Source organism: Acanthopagrus latus, chromosome 4, assembly GCF_904848185.1.
Source record: "Acanthopagrus latus isolate v.2019 chromosome 4, fAcaLat1.1, whole genome shotgun sequence".
Lineage (NCBI taxonomy): Eukaryota > Metazoa > Chordata > Actinopteri > Spariformes > Sparidae > Acanthopagrus > Acanthopagrus latus.
The window spans coordinates 14,630,086-14,650,089 of NC_051042.1; the positions used below are offsets into that span (position 1 = coordinate 14,630,086).

General features: G+C 39.9%; 1 protein-coding gene across 3 annotated transcripts in view; it reads left to right on the forward strand.

Annotated features, from left to right (window-relative positions):
- pacsin3 (protein kinase C and casein kinase substrate in neurons 3) overlaps nt 1-19,227 on the forward strand; it is a 35,146-nt gene extending 15,919 nt beyond the window's left edge. For all 3 annotated transcript variants that reach the window (XM_037096734.1, XM_037096733.1, XM_037096735.1), the window contains 9 exons: nt 1,524-1,624; nt 2,372-2,528; nt 3,223-3,458; nt 3,722-3,877; nt 5,653-5,828; nt 8,516-8,636; nt 12,764-12,906; nt 14,958-15,127; nt 17,506-19,227. In XM_037096734.1, coding sequence (XP_036952629.1) covers nt 1,571-1,624; nt 2,372-2,528; nt 3,223-3,458; nt 3,722-3,877; nt 5,653-5,828; nt 8,516-8,636; nt 12,764-12,906; nt 14,958-15,127; nt 17,506-17,621 — 1,329 coding nt within the window. In that variant the 5' untranslated portion in view covers nt 1,524-1,570 and the 3' untranslated portion in view covers nt 17,622-19,227. The remainder of the gene's footprint in view (nt 1-1,523; nt 1,625-2,371; nt 2,529-3,222; nt 3,459-3,721; nt 3,878-5,652; nt 5,829-8,515; nt 8,637-12,763; nt 12,907-14,957; nt 15,128-17,505) is intronic.
- The last annotated feature ends 777 nt before the right edge of the window (nt 19,228-20,004 follow it).

A 20,004-nucleotide genomic window follows, 5' to 3' on the forward strand; every position in this document is an offset into this window, starting at 1 on the left:
TATAGAGAAGCCGGGTCACGGTGAACTGGTGACAGGATTCATCAGCTGAATGACTGCAGAGCATCAGAGCTGAAGAAATCCCCTCAGGTCATGTTTGAGTTCTGCTGAATTTAATAGGCATATGTATTCTGCTACATCATACAGGTGTAAATGTAAATTATGTCTCTCTTTTAAGATATAATCAGTGATCCAAAGGGACAGATTTATACTACATTTGCAAAGGTTACGGCTGGATGGCTGCTGCCTTCTTCTATTCATTAACCATCAGAATGATGTTGGTTATTTTCACTGTTGATGGAGAATTTCTTTGCATATACGTTATAATTTTTAGCAACTTACTAATTAACTCCAATGAAGCTTTTATAAGCACGATATAAATATCTAATATGTGGTTTGTAACTTCTTTAAGGTGTCACCTTCAGGTTTTATCTCATCCCTCTTTGCCTCTGTGGCAGTTTGAGTCCTAGTTTTGGAAGAGGCAGAGACATTACAAAGTCAAAAATAATTTGTGTCTGTGAGTTATTATCAGAGAGGATTCAGCACAAATGTTTGTGCATCCTCTCTCCGATGAAAGAGATCTTTTGTGGATGAACGGGACTGGCTGACACAGATTCCTGCCTCAGTAATGGAGCGGATGTGTGAGACAGGGCATCAGTGTTTGTCGGCTACACACACAGTCAAGTTGTGTGTGGAACGCAAATTGGGTAGCGACGTGGAGAAAACAGCCCTGTGGGCAGCAGTGAGCGGTAAAGACTCTGTAGCTTTTCTGTGTCGACTGATGTGGAGCTGCAGTTTGCCAGAGGCTGTGTAGAGCTGCGTACAGAGACTAAGGGGCCACAGGTTTGATGCCCAAAGTAGACAACATGTATTTTTTTACAGATGTGTTATAGGGCAATCATAAAAGCCCGGAGTCTTCTACATATACATACAGTGCCTGCTTTGATATTTTATTAAACATTTAGTTAGTTTTGTTCAGTAATTATTAGGATTTTTTAAAGGGGCATTTCACAAACTTTACATGTAAAGATCAGTTTACTTGTAATGGTCAGTGTTTTTAAGAGTTGTCCGTGTTCTGCAGCTCTGGAGGAGCTTAGTCAACTTGGCCAGTCTCACCAGAAAGTCCATTTATTGTTCTGGAGCCTTTAATCATATCACAGGGTCTTCATCAGCAGGTCGAGCTTGTCATAATATCATAAATGTTTAAATCAACTTTTTTGTGTGTACTAGGCTTAAATCAGTCTCTCGCAAATTATGTATGTTGAAGATCTTTCAATTCAGTATGAAATCATTAATTTTCTATCAAGCTTTGTGTACATTAGGTTCTACTGTTCACTGCTCTTATTTTGCCCCATGTCAGTAAGTTTGCATTAGATCAGTTTGAGCTTGAAATAACTGTGTATTTTATGTGTGTTGAGATGACTGGAAACAATTCCATGAGAGTGTCCTTACTTTTGGTAATGTGGAGTGTTTTAACTTGGAAGCAGCTGCATGTAATAAATGGTGTTCTCTTTCTCTGTTCGCAGTCTTTTCTGTAGCCGCCATCATTCTGTGCTGTAAGGCAGACCCCAAAATGTCTTCCAATGGAGACCTCAGTGTCCTGGGCAGCTCTGACAGCTTCTGGGAGGTACAGATGGAACACATACCACACACAGACACGCTTACTGAAAAGATGAATTGTGAAATCATTAACTACATTTGTAGCAGTTCACATTTTGCCTCTCAATCACCTAATCATACACACTCACACACTGATGACAGGGAGCCGACCAACTAATGTGCTGGTCAGAGCTCCTGGAGCAATTTGGGTCTTTCCAAGGACACTTAACATGGACAGATCCACCAACCCTATGATTAGTGGATGATACACTCTACAAACTTACAAAATCAGCTACTTAACATCAAGCAGCAGACATTATGATCTCTGTACTCGACTTTTTATCCAGATCAGAAACAAATTCATCAATAAACTCTCATTTAAACTGCTCAACCAGAGTGGCTGTCAGAATCAGGCATAGGTTGAAGATAAGGCATTTGTGGATTTGTGGTGTTGAGATAGAGATACAGACTCAAGATGAGTCTCTGTTGACTGACTGCTGGCTGCGCAGGCTTCCATCTGGAAAATGACATATCTTCAACTCCTCTCATTCAATGTTCTGTCAGACCTCTTTCACTTTAATCTCTATCTCAGTACATCATCACCAATCATCCTGTAGTGTTGACATGCTAACACTTTGCCACACTAATGTTAACATGTGCATGCATTAAGACAGATCAACGGTTGTAGCAGTTGAAAAGAATTTTATTCTCCAAAAAGGTAAAGTCTTATTTCTGTTTCCTCAGTCAATGTGTGTGTTTTTTGTTCTTGGGTTAGCCTGGGAACTACAAAAGTACCGTGAAGAGGATCGACGATGGTCACCGGCTGTGTAGTGAGCTGGTTAGCTGCTTCCAGGAGAGGGCAAAGATAGAAAAGAGCTACGCTGTGCAGCTGAGTGACTGGGCCAAGAGGTGGAGGGGTGTCGTGGAGAAAGGTGAGTTGAAAGCTGGTACGTTTTGGAGATGTTTGATCTCTTACACTGCCAAGTAATGGTGCGACTTTTCAAAAATCTGTTTTTACAGTTCTGGTTTCAGACTCTCTCAACCTTGATACACTCATATTTTGAGAGTAATTTAATTCCCCCAAAGTTTTTTTTTTTTCATGTATTTGTTAAGTCTCAATAATTGTGCAGTAAAAATCTCATATCCTACTGCTAAGTTCATTTTGATACAACTAAAGCTTCAAATTTTGTTGCAGTGAATCAATGAATAAATTCTTACTTAAACTCATACTTAAGACACTGGCTTATCCTGTAATTAGACTAAAGATATCTGCTGTGTTGGTATAAACAAACTCTTCAGCATTTTGAATTAAATTTAAATATGGCAAAACACTAGTTTTATTTTAAAAAAAAAAACTTTATGTATACATCGCTGTCATTTCATAAGTGTAGTTAGGAATGTATATGCTAAACAACTCTTGACCATCTTCACCACAGTCAAATTATTTCTTGGTTAGAATAATAATATCTCTGTGCTGGTTTCACATTCAGTGATCTCATACTTAATCTTGAACTTGACCTTTAGAATTAAAAGTGATATACACAAACCAACAAAAAATAGTTGGCTGCTGCCACTTTTTATTTCAAGTGGGATGGTAAGAGAGTATCTTCTCTCCATGTGCCTCAGGTCCTCAGTACGGTACGCTGGAGAAAGCGTGGCATGCGTTCATGCAGGCGGCCGATCGGCTCAGCGAGCTGCATATGGATCTGCGGGAGCGGCTGGCAGGCGAGGACAGCGAGAAGATGCGCAGCTGGCAGAAGGACGCCTACCACAAGCAGATGATTGGAGGCTTCAGGGAGACCAAGGATGCGGACGACGGCTTCCGCAAAGCACAGAAACCCTGGGTTCGCAAACTGAAAGAGGTGAGGGCTGACATAGTGGTTTCTGATTAATTCTGTATCATGTCAATGAAGCTGGATTTATAGTTGCAGGGGTTTAATTTGTCAAAATGCTGTTATGATTGTGAATGAATAATGTTTCTAATGTTAGACTGTTGCATCAAATGTGTTGATGAGGAAACAAGACTGCGATTTAAGAAGGATAGCGAGGTGTGCTGTGTGTAACAGGAACTGTACCGAGTACAACAGCAAATCAGATGAGGCATTGTGTGTATGTGTGCGTCAAGGTGGATTCCAGTAAGAAGAGCTACCATCAGGCCAGGAAGGAGGAGTGGACGGCAGTTACCAGGGAAACGCACGCCAAGGCCGACCCGACAAAGTCACAGGAGGAAGTCCGCAAATACACAACACGGGTGGAGCGCTGCAACCAGGAGGCCGAGAAAGTACTAAGCTTACACACACAGACACACACACACACACACACACACACACACACACACACACACACACACACATGGTCCCATGCGTAGCTCCACATGTACCAGTCTGGGTGTGTCCATGAGTCCAGAAAAACATACCTGTGTATGTTTTTGACTTTTGAAACATGACCGGGCTTGTCTCGTCTTCTCTGCTTTGTACAAACCCAACGGCTCAGAAGTACCTACAGATCTTGAAGAGGGAAATGATGAACCAAAAACAGGGCAATCCTGAGACAAACTCAAGATCAGACGGAGCACCGAGTTTTGTCAGGCAACCGGAGCCTCTTTAAATGAGACCATTCTTGACAAATAAATCAAATCAAGTGTCATTCGTACAGTTTTTGACAGAGAAGTACTTGAAAAAGCACTTCAACTTTACTTATTTGTCAGGTCGCGCACAACCAGCCACAAACATGAGAGCAGTGATGTTCAACCTGTTGATCTCAAGTGTTCAAGTTTATTTGCTCCTTTATCAATCAGTTCCTGAGCCTCTTCTTCCACATTACAGTTTTCAACTACTGGAACGCATGGAAGCTTTTTTGGTAAAGCAGCTAAAAGAAATGTATTGAATTTGTCTTTACACTTGGCTGTAACGTTGTGTTAACAGTAACATTTTTCAGCACCTGTTTTTCATTTTCAAGAATGAGGAAACCACACTGAACAGGTTGTATGAGAAGATGTAGAGATTAACCTCTTACTGTAGTTGTTGCAAACCAACATGTCAGCAAGGTTAACAGTGCCTGCATGGAAAACGTTTGTGTTGTGTATCCAAAACAGTCTGTGTTTTGTGTTTTCTTTTATGCAGTATCCCAATCCTATTAAAAGAACATTATAACCTAAAGCTGCTGTTATTGATATATTTTTAATAAAAATCAGTGTTAAATAGCTCTATATTCTAACAGTAATAGAGTAACAGTAACTGCTATGGAGTGCTTGGTCAGTAAACCATGTCCCTCCTACCCCTGCTTATGCAGTACAATGGAAAATACATTTTCGGGTATCCCTTCCCATTTTATCTAATCAAGACAGAGAACTCCAGAAAGAGGTGGTCCTGTCTGCTTATAAACCTGCAAAAAGCAGGATCCCCCCCATTGGCTGCCATGTCTGGCGATTGCCCCTTCCATGTGGCGACGTAGAGAAGAGGGAGGGGATTGTTAACTCTGGAATGGACAGACAATTGACCCAAATGACGACAGCCCTTGCAGCAGATTTAACTATCAAGCAGCCTTTTTAACAGTTAAGAGGAGCTGAGTGAAACCATTTGACTCACTTGCTTGACGGATGGCTTTAGAACTGTGCTGGATTAAAATACATTATTTCTCGTTTGAATACCTTGAATGCTATTTGTTAGGACTAAACAAGTTTTCTATTATAAATGGACACAGAAGCACATATGCAAAAAAAGCTGTTTTTAACTATGTAACACAGTGGGTTCAATCAAAAAATCCTGGTGAATATTGAAATTAATGTCTGCAGTTCAGCTCTATTTAACACCACTCAGCTGCAGGTCATTACATACAGTTCATGCAGTCACAACCTCTCACCAGCAGCTGTAACAGAATGACACTTGAAGGAAGCATTTCATAGTGTGTACACTGCCTCTAACAGAGCAGCCATCAATCTTAAGTTTTAATGACACGGAGATACATTTGCCTCTCTTCATTTCAATGAGTTTAGTATGACAATTGGTTGTACAGTGGCTCAGCATGTGCTCTGTGTGTTTTATGTGTGTGTGGCAGGCGAAGGAGCGCTACACCAAAGCCCTGGAGGAGCTGAACCGCTGTAACCCTCGCTACATGGAGGACATGGAGCAGGTGTTCGACCTCACCCAAGAGGCCGAGCGTAAGAGGCTACGCTTCTTTAAGGAAGTCCTGCTGGACATCCACAAACACCTCGACCTGTCCGTCAAAGAAGGGTAGGAGACATTCATACAAACATGCACATGCACACATATATCTTAAGAGAAAGATGGTGATACGGTGATTCATGTTCAGTGACTTAGAATGAAGGCATGCAGAACTGTCAAGGATTGGATGTGTGTGAACATGTGTGTATGTACACAGGAGTTAATAGAAAACTAATGTTGTTGTCCATTAACTATTGACCTCTTATTCTATTTAAACAAGCCAGTGTTATCACCTTAACCATGATTCGTAAAGTTCAAGAGAACTCTTTATCCAAACGTTGGACAGAAAGTCATCTTTGATTACCTCTCTGAATTCAGCAGTCATGAGAATTGATGGGTGTGTATTCTTTGTTGGTCGTTTCTTAAAGCTTTACTTGGTTGAGTCTCCAAAATAAAAGTTTATAGTATGAATTGTACAAATGAAATGAACGAATGAAAGACCACCTGCCCTCCTACAGTGACCTCAGTTCAAATTCACAGACTATCACAAAGCGATGGTTCTCAGCATTTTTGACCCTTTTTTAAAGGCTAAGTTTTTTCAAATCAAGTCTTAAGACACGTGTCAACATTTTCTTAAACATTCTCTCTTAGCGACTGTAATCCTTCTTCCTGTACATACTGACTGTAAAGAGATTTTACATATGTCCCTCTTTAATCTGTTGTAATGTATGTTGTAAAAAATATCTTCTCAATTTTAGCTGAAGGTAATATTGAAGGTCAACAAACAAGTCAAGTATGTAGCTTTCAAAATTATGTTTATGTACCAAGTATGAAATTCCTCTCTGTGGCCTGTGAAAACAGGAGGAATAATTACAGCAACACAGAAATGTTTCTGATAGAAACAGATTCGGTAAAATAAAAATGTTTGCACAATAAAATGGTGTCAACTTGTGACCTTTTGTCATAGGTTGCTTATGTCTTTATGCCTGAGCAATTACCAAAGTGACATTTTCTTCTGTGAATTTGTAAGATTGTGTCATTCTTATAACTGTTTGAGTCCTTTAAGGTCAAAACTCTCTAGTATTTCACATGTTACACAAGCAAAAAAATGAAAATTTGTTTGAGATATTTGTTTTAAACTGGGTTCAAGTATATAAGGGCAGTTTAACAAACAGATTTTGTAGTATTGTCTTATGCAAGACAGCAAGGGATGTTACGTAAATATTTGATGGGTTTCACATCAAAGTTTGCACACGTACTATGAGGCGAAGGTGGAATATCGAGTTTGAAAGTTCATTCTTGACCCTTGAAATAGTTGGATCACTTGAAAGTATCTCAAGTTATCAAGTGGATGGAGTTAATAGTTTTAAGAAAAGCCCTCTTTGCGTTGTTAAATAGAGCCAAAAATTTTTAAGAGGAGGCACAGTGTTGAAGCAGTGTTGTTTTTTAGCATTTACCTGTAGCTCCCAGGAAGGTTGGATGTTGATGAATAGAGGCACTTATTTCATTCATATCATCTCTGAGTGTAAACAAACCAGCACAGAGCTGATAGTGCAGACTAGAAAATGTTCCATACAATAGCCTTATCTGGAATTTCATCTTGTAGATGGAAGCTTCAGGAATTTTAAGGCCCAGCCCCCAAAATACACATCCGGAGCAGTAATATGCTCAAGTAAATATAGCACATGTACGTAGACACCGTAGTTCTGCTACTGTGTGTCGGCAGCCAGCAGGAAATTGCGTGTTGTTTTCTTGATTAAAGGTGCAATTACTAACTTTAAAGCAGCACTATCAATAATTTTATGTTCACAAAAATGTAAATAACCACAGCATGTGTGTGATATTACTCGGTTGTAGTGAAATACCCACAGTTATCGCCTTGTTTTGCAGTTCCCCTCTGATTTATGGAGATTTATAGGGTCATTTAGATCAGTGTCTTAGTTTTACAGGTTTGAGTTCCTGCCCAAACACATACAACAGGAAAAGTCAGCAACTAGTAAACATAATAGAGCATTTAATGGCTAAAGAGAATATTGTACTTAGTTAGTTTCAGACTTATTTGTAGCAGAGTTTAAGGGAGAGAGTAAAGAGAGAATAGTGTGGCTTACCCTCATCAGGTGAAACAAACAGGACTTCAAGCATTAATGTCATTGTTGTGTTTACAGCTAGTTCCGCTCCAATAAAGTGACCAAAAATATAATGCCACTTGAACTGTATAACATAGCACTCATGTTGATGAGATAAGCCGAGGCTGACCTGTTATTTGTTCACTTCCAGTGTAATTTATTTTTAGATACACCAGCATCTGTTTTAATTTAAACAACAAGAATTTGTTTGTGCCTCTCATCACCTTTGAAGTTGGTATGTTGAACTTATTGACAAAAAGTCGCTTATTTCCACACTTTTGGAGTGTTTTGGAGTCATGTTGTGTCCACCTGGTGGACATAAGACCAATGTTTACTCTCTTTGAGCTCTGGATTTGGTTTCTACCAACTCCAGAGGGAAATATCTGGCCCTTTCTAAAAGTGTCTTCTGTTGGTTAGTGTACAGTGTTTTTTTTTGTTTTTAACGTTGTCTGTGAGAACAGCTGCCTGCTATGGCAGAAAAATTACCGTGAAGGCGGTGAAAGTAATGAAATAGTAAAGATGATGAAAATAAAGTTTTTGTAAAGCTCAGGTGAGCTGCAGATTCAGCTGATAATTCCCTGATGGTGAAGATGTGTTGTTCTGATGACTGACGGTCACTGTGTCCAACAGGTTCAAAGTGCTGTACCGGGACCTGGGTCAGACCATCCAAGCGGCCAATGACACCGAGGATCTCAGATGGTGGAGGAACACCCACGGACCAGGCATGAGCATGAACTGGCCACAGCTTGAGGTGAGGGGGACACACACATACATATTACATACAAACACACACACTTTTCACTGTTTCAATTCATTCTAGGAATTATATATGTAACCGTATTCATTCATGGCAAGAAAACAAGAGTACTGTGTAGAACTACAGTAGTTGTTCAGTGTGTATGTGTGTTTCAGGGAGACAAACTGAATATTAAACAGGCTCCAGTGAAAGCCTTGTTGTGTGACTGAGAGCTCTGAGTGGGGTCAGGAATGTCTGAACTAACACGCACACGCACGCACGTGTGTGTGTGTGTGTGTGTGTGTGTGTGTGTGTGTGTGTGTGTGTGTGTGCGCGCACACAGGTTTATGTAGCCGTTGGTGGAAATCTGCAGATTTCACCTCAGCTGTGCAGACCAGAGGACAAACAAATATTGACAGATATGAAAAAACAGACAACATATTCTAAGAAGCTGGAATACAAGTGATTGTTGTCTTTACAGAGTTAAGAGGAAAAGTTATATACTTAGATAGATAGATAGATAGATAGATAGATAGATAGATAGATAGATAGATAACAGCACTCTCATGTCTTATAGTGAGAATGAAGCTATAGTTATAGTAATAAAGACTAGACATAGGGAACCAGCGAGCCTGACAGTTAACTAAATCAGCTTACCAACAACTCCGAAATTTAGTAATTAACACATTATATTGCGTTAATTTTATCTGTACAAAATCCAAATGGTAAAAAAAAACTTTTTGCTTACATCTGGAAAGAGCCAGGCCAGCTGATTGCCCCGTTTTAGTCTCCATGTGGCCTTGGCTTTAGCTTCATATTTATCAGAGTGCTATTGATCTTCTCTTGTCGTTCACAGCAGGAATAAGAATAAGCGAATTTCTGAAAATGTCAAACAGCTCCTTTTAAAGTTGGTATGTGCCGTCAGGTTTAGGATGCACAAGACATTGATTTGCATTATACTCTTCAGATAATCTATATTTGCTTTGTCTCTTAACGTTCCTGCTATATAGGAGCCCTCAACATTGAACAGTTTAGAGACCCATGTCACACAGTATGTTAAAAAGCTCAGATTTTCTTGTTGGCTGCGTCAGACTGATTTCCTCAGATTTATCCTCTCTGGAGAGCTTATTTGAGGCTGTTAATAAAAAAAAAAATGTAAAATTTTATTTATAAATGTAAACACATTTGTGTATGCATTGTTTAAGTTCAGTTGTGGCAACTTTTCCTTTTAAGAAGCGGTATGTACGAAAGTTAAAAATAGAAGAATGAGACATCAATTTTGATGAGTATTGGTACTTTCATCAAGAGGTTTCGTAAATCCAGCCTGAGGGTTTGACTGATTATGATCAGTTATTCGCAGGTATTTCCACACCTGCTTCATTTCTCAGTGAATCACCATGAAGGAATCATTGTATCGTCCTATTTTCTGTCTGAAAAGATCTTGAGACCCGATTGTCAAGATATAATAGAGATACAATCACCTGGATTCCTGCCTCCCACCCTCCACTTTTATTTTTGGCTGAAAACACTGACTGTGTGTGTGTGTGTGAGTGCGTCTGGCGTGTGTGTGTGTTTGCACTGTTTCAGAACTTGTTTCTCAAATTTCAAATCATACAAAGGAGCTGACATGTAATACATAGAAATGCAGGAACTGGATCACAGAAGGTCTGTTTGAAGATTTCAGGTGTTTGTAGGTCGATTTGTCTTTTCTCTGAATTTGATACGTGGAAATCAGATGACTTAAGGTGTGTTCACACAGCAGTACATGCAGCAACTCATTTAAACTGAGGAGTGTTTTCTCCTTTGGTAAAGATTATTTTGGCCATGCTCAAACAAAGCCTGTCAAGAAGTTGTGCGTCAGAGCTGTGATATTGTTCACTGAAGGTTCAACAACTGCAAGGTCCAAAACACAAGGGTTTATAGGCACAAAGAGGCAGATGTTGACTTGTGAAAACTAGTGCTCCCTCATGTTTTTAAAAGCTTAGCTTAACTCATACTGTAAAGTAAATACCTGTAAAGAGAAAAGCATCTCTTGAAACGTCTCTTGGTATAACGCAAAACAACTGAACAGCAACATCTTCCAGAGCTAAACTGTTACCGAACTGTAACAAAAACTTATAGCTTTCATTAAAGCATGAATAGTGAAAGAGTTTTTTTTTATCAGACTGCATAGTAGTTGACCCAGTAAACTGACAACTAGTGTATTTTGTTGCCAAAACATCATACCTGATCAACTGAGAAGTTCCCTGAAGTGGTTGCTGCCATAACTGAGAAGTTTTGATTGTTTCTATAAAAATATCAAATAATGGGGCTCTGCACATGGGGCACATGCTCTACTGACAGAGTGTGTGTCCTCAGCACAGCAGCCCAGGGCTCAACTACAGCATGTGGCCCTTTGCTGCATGTCAAAAATTAGAACTCCAAATTTTAAATGTGTTTTACTCAGTTGTCATACATTATCTGTGTATACTGTTGCTAACTAATATTTAATAAACACTTGCAATCTATCTGCTTAGACCTGGGTTATAAAAAGTGTTATATCAAAGGTACCACTTATGTATGCTGCTTATAAATGCTTAAAAGGGGGATTTAAAGTAAAGTGTTACCAAATTGGGTCTGAGTGTAACAATAAAGAAAGGCAGCTGAGGCCCTTACAGTAAGAAAACTGTGCTTATGTGTAGGCGTTCACCATACCGTAAACAGCTTAAAGGATAATTCAGCTGTTTCTATCATGGAGTCTGGTGACAGTCAGGTGAGCATTTAGTTTCAGACTCGTGTGTAAAGATGAAGAGGAAGTATGTTAAGAGTTTGACTGCCTGCTGAAAATTGAAAACAAAACAACCACATGAGATTTTCTTCACATTAAAGAAGATTTGTCAATTGGAAGTGACTTCATATCATTTTCCGTGTTTGTAAACGGTGAGAATCCTTCCTGTAGTGATGAAGTTAAATCTATTAAGCTTCCCCAGTTTTTCCTGGATTGAAAAATAAGGAGTGAGAGAGATGTTGGCAGAAAGAAAAGGATCTCGTCTGTCCTCTGAGGAATCTCCTGGCGTTCCCACAGCGCTGCTGACACGCAAACAGAGGGCCATTGTCCCAACACACACACACACACACACACACACACACACACACACACACACACACACACACACACATTTGTATTTCTGTACTTGTGGGGACTTTTCTCTTGGTTTATCTATTCATAACACCAACACCTCTGCTACATGCTCAGACCTTAAAGACTTTTTCACGAGGGAGGAGCATTAAAATGTTCTCTAATCCTCAACTTTTGTGGTACAAACTGTGAGTCTGTGGTGTTAATTCTATAACTCTGAGGACATTTGGTTCACACACTTGCTCACCTACTGAAGTGCTGTTGGTTTAGAGGCCGCTTTGTGCTCCACTGAGACAGTAAATAGCAGTAACTATATCCCCAGCCACCTCCTTCTGTCAGCACCCTGTTATTATGGCCAAAGTGTGTCTGTGTTTGTTTTTGTCTGGGTGTGATTCGATAGACTCATTGATTATCTACACCAGAAAGAGTGTTCATTAACTGGCCACTAAGACACGAAAAGCACATTTCATGTATTGTCTTAGCAGCACACTTGTTTTTATGAAATATAAGAATGTGTTCTGGTTGGTTAGATGTCAAGTCTCATTCAGTCCCACCAGACGTTGTCAGAGTTTCAAGGTTTTTCTGAGATATTTGTATTAAACAAGTTTTAATTTTCATTGATCATCATTTTCTGATAACCATTGTTTATGTGACCTAAACAGGCAATGTGCAATGTACGCAAACTGTAAGCTAACTAGCGAGTGTGTTTGTGTGGTAGGCAGACTCAGAACTTTATCAGAGGCTTAACTGCCACTCAAACACACCTCCATAAACAGGACAGTCAGAGTACAGTTCCAGATGACAGTAGGTCTGTTCACGTCAGTATCTATTAAAAGTTGTTTATGAGCCGCTTTTTGCAGGTAGTCATACCAGACCAGACATGAGGCTGTAGCAACAAAACACCCCAGAGTATTGGGAGCTTAAGAGTATAAAATGAATTAATATAGTCCTGTTTTAATTTGATCAAATCAACTGTTCTGCAAAACAGTGTAAATACATTCTCTGTGTTCGTATGTGTGTGCAGGAGTGGTCTCCAGAGGCGAGTCGCTCCATCAGCAGGAAGGATCGAGGTGGAAACTCCGAGGACAATGTGGTCACCCTCACCAACATCGTCTCCTCAGGTGGAGAGGATGTCCCGCCGAGTCCCATCACCCTGAACACCGGCAGGTAGGAGGACACGTCTCTGTCTCTGCTGCAGACAAATCATTATCGTTATATTGCCATGTTTCATTATAGGTTGTTTTCTGTATATGTGCTCTGAGTCACAGACAGACAGACAGGTAGTTTAGCTTGTTACCTTGGAGTCACCCTGGGGAGTGAACATCCTGTACATAACACACTGTAATTAGAAGCTAGAAAACTGTGTGTGTGTGTGGGGGTGTGAGAGAGACACTTTGTCACCAGATTTAGCCACTGTTCATCCTGCGAAGCAGCTTGTTTCCTGAAAAGCAACGGTTATTTGAATACAAGTCACTGGTTGTACCATCTTATCCCATCATGTCTGCTGCTGATGCTTTATAATCCCTTCCTCAGCTGAAATTAGGCAAAACATTGGAAAATCATTAAAATATAGGTCCAGATATTATTGGTTGCACGTCCAAAAAAAAAAAAGTAAGAGAACGTAACACTGTGAAACAAGTTCAGTTGTCCTTTGAGACAGAGGGTTTATTTTGCAGATGAGACAGAAAGTTTTCCACTACAAACTGTGAATAATGTATTTGTGTCAGGTTTACACTGGTAAAAGGAGAGTGCTTTGTTTATGTTTTGTCAAGTTCTGCTGTTTTGTAAATCTTAATAAATGTTAAATGTGAAATAAAAAGCCTGTTATGAATATACAGTTTTACAGGAAAATCTAATGATTTCTTTAAATTTTACAGTGGGTCAACATCTGAATAGGAAAGAAAATATTGGGGGAACAATTACATAATGAATTCTAACTATATGGGACGTCTTGTCTGGACTGAGACCCAGTATTAAAGCATGCGATCAAACAAGCTACATTTAGCTGATTCTGGCAAAGCACTGTGATGGCAGACTATGCTAGTTCTCAAAAGTGCTAATCATGTTCTTATGTACATACTACAGTTCTGATGTACATACTCTCTTCCTCTTTTCTTATTATATTTATAAATATTTCTATTTTTATTGCATGCTCTTCTATATTTTTACTATTTTATTACCTTATGCACGGGGGTTGCAAAGACAATTTCATTGATTGACATGTGAATGTCCAATGATAATAAAAACTCTTGAATCTTGAATCTTGAATCTTGAATGTAACATTGTTGCATGCACTCGAGAGGCATAGGAGATAATATATATGTCGCTAGAGTTGTACAGAATTGTTGTGCCTTTTGCAGCTAGTTTGCATATGTTCTGACTCTCAGCGAAAATGACACAATATAAAATAAAGGCTGTATAGTACTTTTGGTTTGAAATGTTTTTAATGACTGTAATGATATTAATTTGCTCTTTGAGGGTATCAAATCCTTTTTAAAGAGCCAGTACATTTTGTAGTAAAACACTTTACAGACATCCTTAGGAAATGCGTTTTGGCTTTTTGCAAAGATAGCTTTAATTTGCACATCTCTCAAAGTGTTGCAATGTCAGATTTCGCAATTTCTTTTGGTCAGTTGTGGGAGTTTTTGACTTGACTATATAGTCCATAAATTCAACAGTTAAAATTCAGACACAAGAAATGATTTCAGACAGCTTCAGTGTCTTTCTGTGCTCATCTGTTATTATCTGTATGAGCTCGCCTCCCTCTGTGTTGCTCCATAAACTTTGTGGTGTCTGACTCCTCTCAGACATTTTCACAGTGCTCTCAGCAGGACGTCCGTGATGACGACAGTTGCGGTTGCCAGAGGTTACGTGTTGTAGCTAGAGAGATTCTCTGAGTTTTTTTTACGGCACCTCATTTGGTAGATTTAAGTTTAAAAGGTTCATGTGATGAGATGCAACTTGGGGAGATTCAAAGAATAAAAACGTGATTGCAGCTGAATACGGCTGAGAGAATGTTTTATTTAACCTGATTTGACTTTAGAATACTCTTTCATAAAAAAAAATTCAGCTATTGGACCAATGCTGCATTAAGTTCTTTTAGTTGTCAGATGATTTTACTGAAACACAAGAAGTATTTTGGGGTTGGACACTTTCTGACTCTGTACTTTTGTGTCTGTTTGGCTTTCTGTTCCTTTGTTACCCATCCCCTCTCTCAGGGTCAAAGATTATTCATCAGACTGGTCTGACGACGAAAGTCCTAAGAAGGTGCTGGCGGTGAACGGCGTGGGGGAGGCAGAGGACGAGGAGGATCAGGTAGAGGGGGTGCAAGTCCGAGCGCTCTATGATTACACGGGCCAGGAGGCCGATGAGCTCAGCTTTAAAGCAGGTATTAACACCTACTAATGCTTATAGAGGAGAGGCATCACAGGAAACAATGTTGATTTTTGGTTTGAGTGATTAGTTGTAGTTGTACTATTGCTGTCAGTTCATAAAATGTGTAAAGCCGAGTTAAATCTGATCGGATCCTTTTTAACATTATTTCAACCAGTTTCCAAATGTATCTGAAACTTCAGCTTTGATGAATAAAAGAACATTTACATGTCTAAGTAGAAAAAGTGTTTCACATCAGAGCCTGAAGATTTCTGTTGAAAAGCAAAAGCTAATTTTTTATTTATTTTTTGTTCACCTGTGATGCCTTGTTTTAACACACTTACACACACACTCATGTTAAGCACACTGTTTCAAACATGTGGACTGATGATGCCGTGAGACTGTAATGTCGCGGGGACACACCCCTAAAACACACTATTACATCTTACCTCAGTCTGCATGCTAGTCACTTGCTCAGCATTTGTGAATGTTGCATTAATAAGTCAACCTGTGTCACAGAAACATCACCGCCTCTTTAAAATGAATAAAGAAATAGAAGTAAAGGAAACTCTTCAGATTCAGCAGATCAGGACAACTTATTTTTGTGTGAGTGGCAGTGTGAAATAAAAGCTGCTTCCTCAGTTGGTTGCAACCATTGTTTAATCATAGATCCCCCAAACAGATATGATGTTTTTAAAAAACAATATTTTCCCATCTCTAAATTTCCACCTGTGTTGTTCTGTTAAGATATAAAACTGTCTTTTGTGACTTGAATTGGCTAATTTTTGCAAAAGTTTCAATGTAAAATTGCCGATTACATGAGGAGTGTGTTTGTGCTCCAGCCTGACATCATCACTGGCTGATGATGACATCAGTTTGGAAATAAAAGCATTTTGAGTCCAGCCCAGAACACGTAGTCAGAGGACTGATGCTTTTATTTAGCTGAAAATGAAAAAAAAACCCCAGCTGTCTCACCCCCAAATTGTTATTGTTGATGGAAATGAAACCCTTTCTGAGTGTTTCTTTATTTTCCTGGATTCACTGGATGTTCTCACCTGTCTGAATATCAAGAATGCTAATTGTGTGTTTTATCCTGATTTGAAGGATTTATCAAAATAACAATTTATAACATTTTTTATCATCAGAATAATCTGACACTTAAATCATTTGCTCATCTGTCAGGTAAGTTGAGGAACAACTATGTAACACAGTTAGTTTGAAATGTTTCAAAGTGATAAACAGAAATCATGTGCACTTCAGGGGAAAAACAGAAAAATCATTGTACTTTGTAAGTGTGTGTATGCCTCAATGTCTTTTTAAGCTCTGACTATGACACAGTCACTGTAGGGTGTTGTATTTACTGCTTTGGAAGAGGAATACATTTTATTCACGTACGAGTGCGTTGTTCCACTGGAAAACCACCACAATCCAGCCTGCACCTTCTTTGACGAAGCTTTGCTTTGTTCACCAGCTAATCTCTAACTGATTCTGACTGGTGTCTGGTGCTGGGCAGGTTGTGCGCAGCAGCTTCGTCAGAACATTTTCAGAGAGAAAAGCTGCAAGTGTTTCATGTTTTTATATTAGCTCTTCAGCTTGTCCTTCCATAACTCTGTAGTGGAATGCTGAATTGTGATCATATATTGTGTCACAGGCTGTTTCCGTATCATTTGATTATTGAAAGAAATCTTTAAGAATAGGGAAGACAGATGCAGCGTATCACTCCATCTTTTACAGAGGCCTGTTCAGTAAAACGAATAAACAGAGTTCATCCCCAGAGTCCTCACAAGACATCATGGGAAATAAGGAGTTGTTTTTAGTATGTTTATTGTCCGACTGAAGTTTTTGTCCCATTGAAAAAGTTTTTTGGGTTGATGAGAGTTCTGAGATCACCACTGAAAGCTGGCACATTTACAGGAATGTTTATTAACATGGGTTGACCTTTATAAGAAAAGAGAAAAAAAACCACATAAAAACCCAATGAGACATAAAACCAAACAATGAGCTAAAGGAGGCTGAGGAGCTCCATGGGGCCTACGGAGCTGCAGAGCTGGTGATAATTCTCTCGGGTCTGGACACTGTGCAGGGTGACACTTGCCCTGTTTGCTGGTGTTTAACCAGACTGTATCCGTAGAGCTTTAGTCCGTCCCATGAGGGCAGCCATGTCTCGTGGGGGTTTAGAGGGAGTTAATGGGACCTGATGGGACCACAGAGGGAGGGACCTCAGTTTGGAAAAGCTTAGCCATGCTCAGCTCTGCTTAGCCTGAACCAGGACCAGATGACTGATAAACCAGGACAGGTGGCCTCTCCTCCTCCGGTTTTGATCATCTGCATCATGAATGTGTGTATGTGCGTGCGATGCCTTTTAATCTAACGGTGAGCTGACTTCCCTTCCAGGCGAGGAGCTGCTGAAGCTGGGAGAGGAGGACGAGCAGGGCTGGTGTAAAGGACAGCTGAGCAGCGGCCAGGTCGGCCTCTACCCCGCCAACTACGTCCAGTTGGTTGCTTCCTGATGGCCCGCCCCCTCTGATCACCCACCCAGTGGTACATTCACACTCAAGATGCCAGAACCAATCAAAAGCTATTAGTGCTGACATGTAGACACGCCCAGTGTGAAACCAGACAGTTTTTGGTTACTGACTGTAAAGCTCATCACGAGTTTGTCTTTTCTTCTGCGTTTTTGAAAACCAGCCAGTGGAGGAGTCCACTTTTTGTTTAATGCTGTTTATTCAGCCTGAGGTCAACGACATTGTTGTTTGAAAGAAGTCTCTGGAGGCCTGCCAACATGAATGGACTGTGGAGGAACATGGACACAAGAGCTGGGACGTCACACATCTTTTTCTATCTCTGGATTTTGTTTATCTGCTTACTATGATCATTTTCAGTCATTAGAGTTGGACAATCCACATTTAATCAAAGAAGGAAAAGCCTGGTCAGAGCTGAGTTGGGGCACGAAGCAAAGAGCAACCACCACAGCTGATTTTGAATGGCTGACACATCTGTCAATCAATCAAAGGTTAGATTAGCTTGGCTTAAAGTTTGGAAGCTTTACAGACTTTCTTGTGCCCTCATCTTTTATAAGGCCATAAATAATATTGTATTCTGCTTACATATAAAGTAGGTGCATTATAGAGTTGGGATGAGGGAGGACTTATTTCAGGCCAACCAGTTCCAATTCATATTTCATTTGAGGAATTGCAGCTGGAGGCTCCTCTTCATCACCCTCCCCACTCAGCTGTGATGGTTGCTGGAAAAAAAAACCCACTGAAAGACTGTCAGTGCCTTAATCAATGAGGCCAGAAATGTGACAGCGCCGCCCTGCTGTCTGACCGAGGATGTGCAGCCGCCATCTGGGTGATGATCTGTTGATGACGTCCAGTCTGACCCCAGTGAAAACCAGTGGATCTCCTGTCACCTGGACATTAATTAATGTTTAAACGTTGATCATGCAGGCAGCACTTGATTGGCTGTAAACCTTTGATGCCCCTCCCCCTCTTCATTTAGCTATACATCATTAAGCTTTGGTTATTTTGTAGATTTTTAGGTGTGACACTGAAATCACTTTCTGTACTTATTTGTTTTTTTTTTTTTAATATGATAGCTGTATGTTTATATTAAGATTTTGATTATGGACGGTTAAACTGTTCCTTTGACCTTTGATTTTATTTTTAAGAATAGCAATTTTACAGTCAACATATGTTTACTTTCTAATTTATTTTCCTCTTTTAATTCAGCGATCATTCTTCATTTTAGACTGGCAGAGGCAGGGAGAGTAAAGTTGACTGATAGATGTAACCTTTGGAAGGTGGTTTGTTTTGCTGTGCTGGGATCAGGAAGCACACGCACATCAAACATCTCAAATAAGTGGCAATGTTTTGTTCCTTTTTTTTTTTGTTTTTTTTTTTGTTTTTATGTTTGAGTTTGTGGTTTGTGTGTGAGGGAAGCTCCTCTGTCCTGCTGATCTGAGCATCGCTACAGCTAACCCATGAAGACGTCCAATTAATAAGAGCGATAATAGAGAAATTAACGCTACTGTGCTCTTCCTTTTGATTCTTTCCTTTCCTTTACTAAACTGTAACATAAAGTGGGAGGCGACAATAAAGAGCTTTATACAACAGACTGTAGTTTGTCCTCATTTTGCTTTCATACAGCAGAAATGAATGTAGTATCTCCCCCAATAATTTGGATTCAGGGCTGGAAGGAAAGAAGCTGAGATATCGCGATGACTCTATCTCAGGAAGACTGGGATATGGTGTTTGGAAAGCACCTGACACACAGCAGCTGCACCCCCGTCAGCCCTTTGTCAATATTTGTGTCATTCTTGTGAAAAAATCAATTCCATACAAAGCAGAGCACAGAGACACTAAGACATGAATATTATTGTTTCCTGTCAGGGCTGCAGACAGTTACCTGTAGGAGGTTTGGTAAGTGTTGTCTCGGGACTCTGGGATTATAACAGCAGCGCCATCTGATGGTAAAATGTGGTTGTTTCCAGTCAGGAGGTGAAGTCATCCAGAAACCATGAGTCCGATGCTCAGTGACAACCACTTCCGTCCTCTGAAACCTACAGAGATGTCTGGAGGGTTTGTACAAGACGTTCTGCTGCGACATTTCTTTGAGTGTTGGTGACACATAATCACACTTGGATCTTGAAACAGAAATGTAGATCTCAGGAGACTATCCTGGCTAAACATGGCTAAAGGAACAATTTACTGTGGAGGTGCTGGACTGGCTTGTCTTCGATCGCACCTTCTAACGTTTGTGCACAGAGGAAGAGATAAACTGGATGCCTCTGTTTGTTCTTGCTCTGTTTACAGCAGCTTCCTCACCATATCTAGAGGTCCACGATGAATATTATATATACATATGCACATATATAATGAGACACAAGTTGAA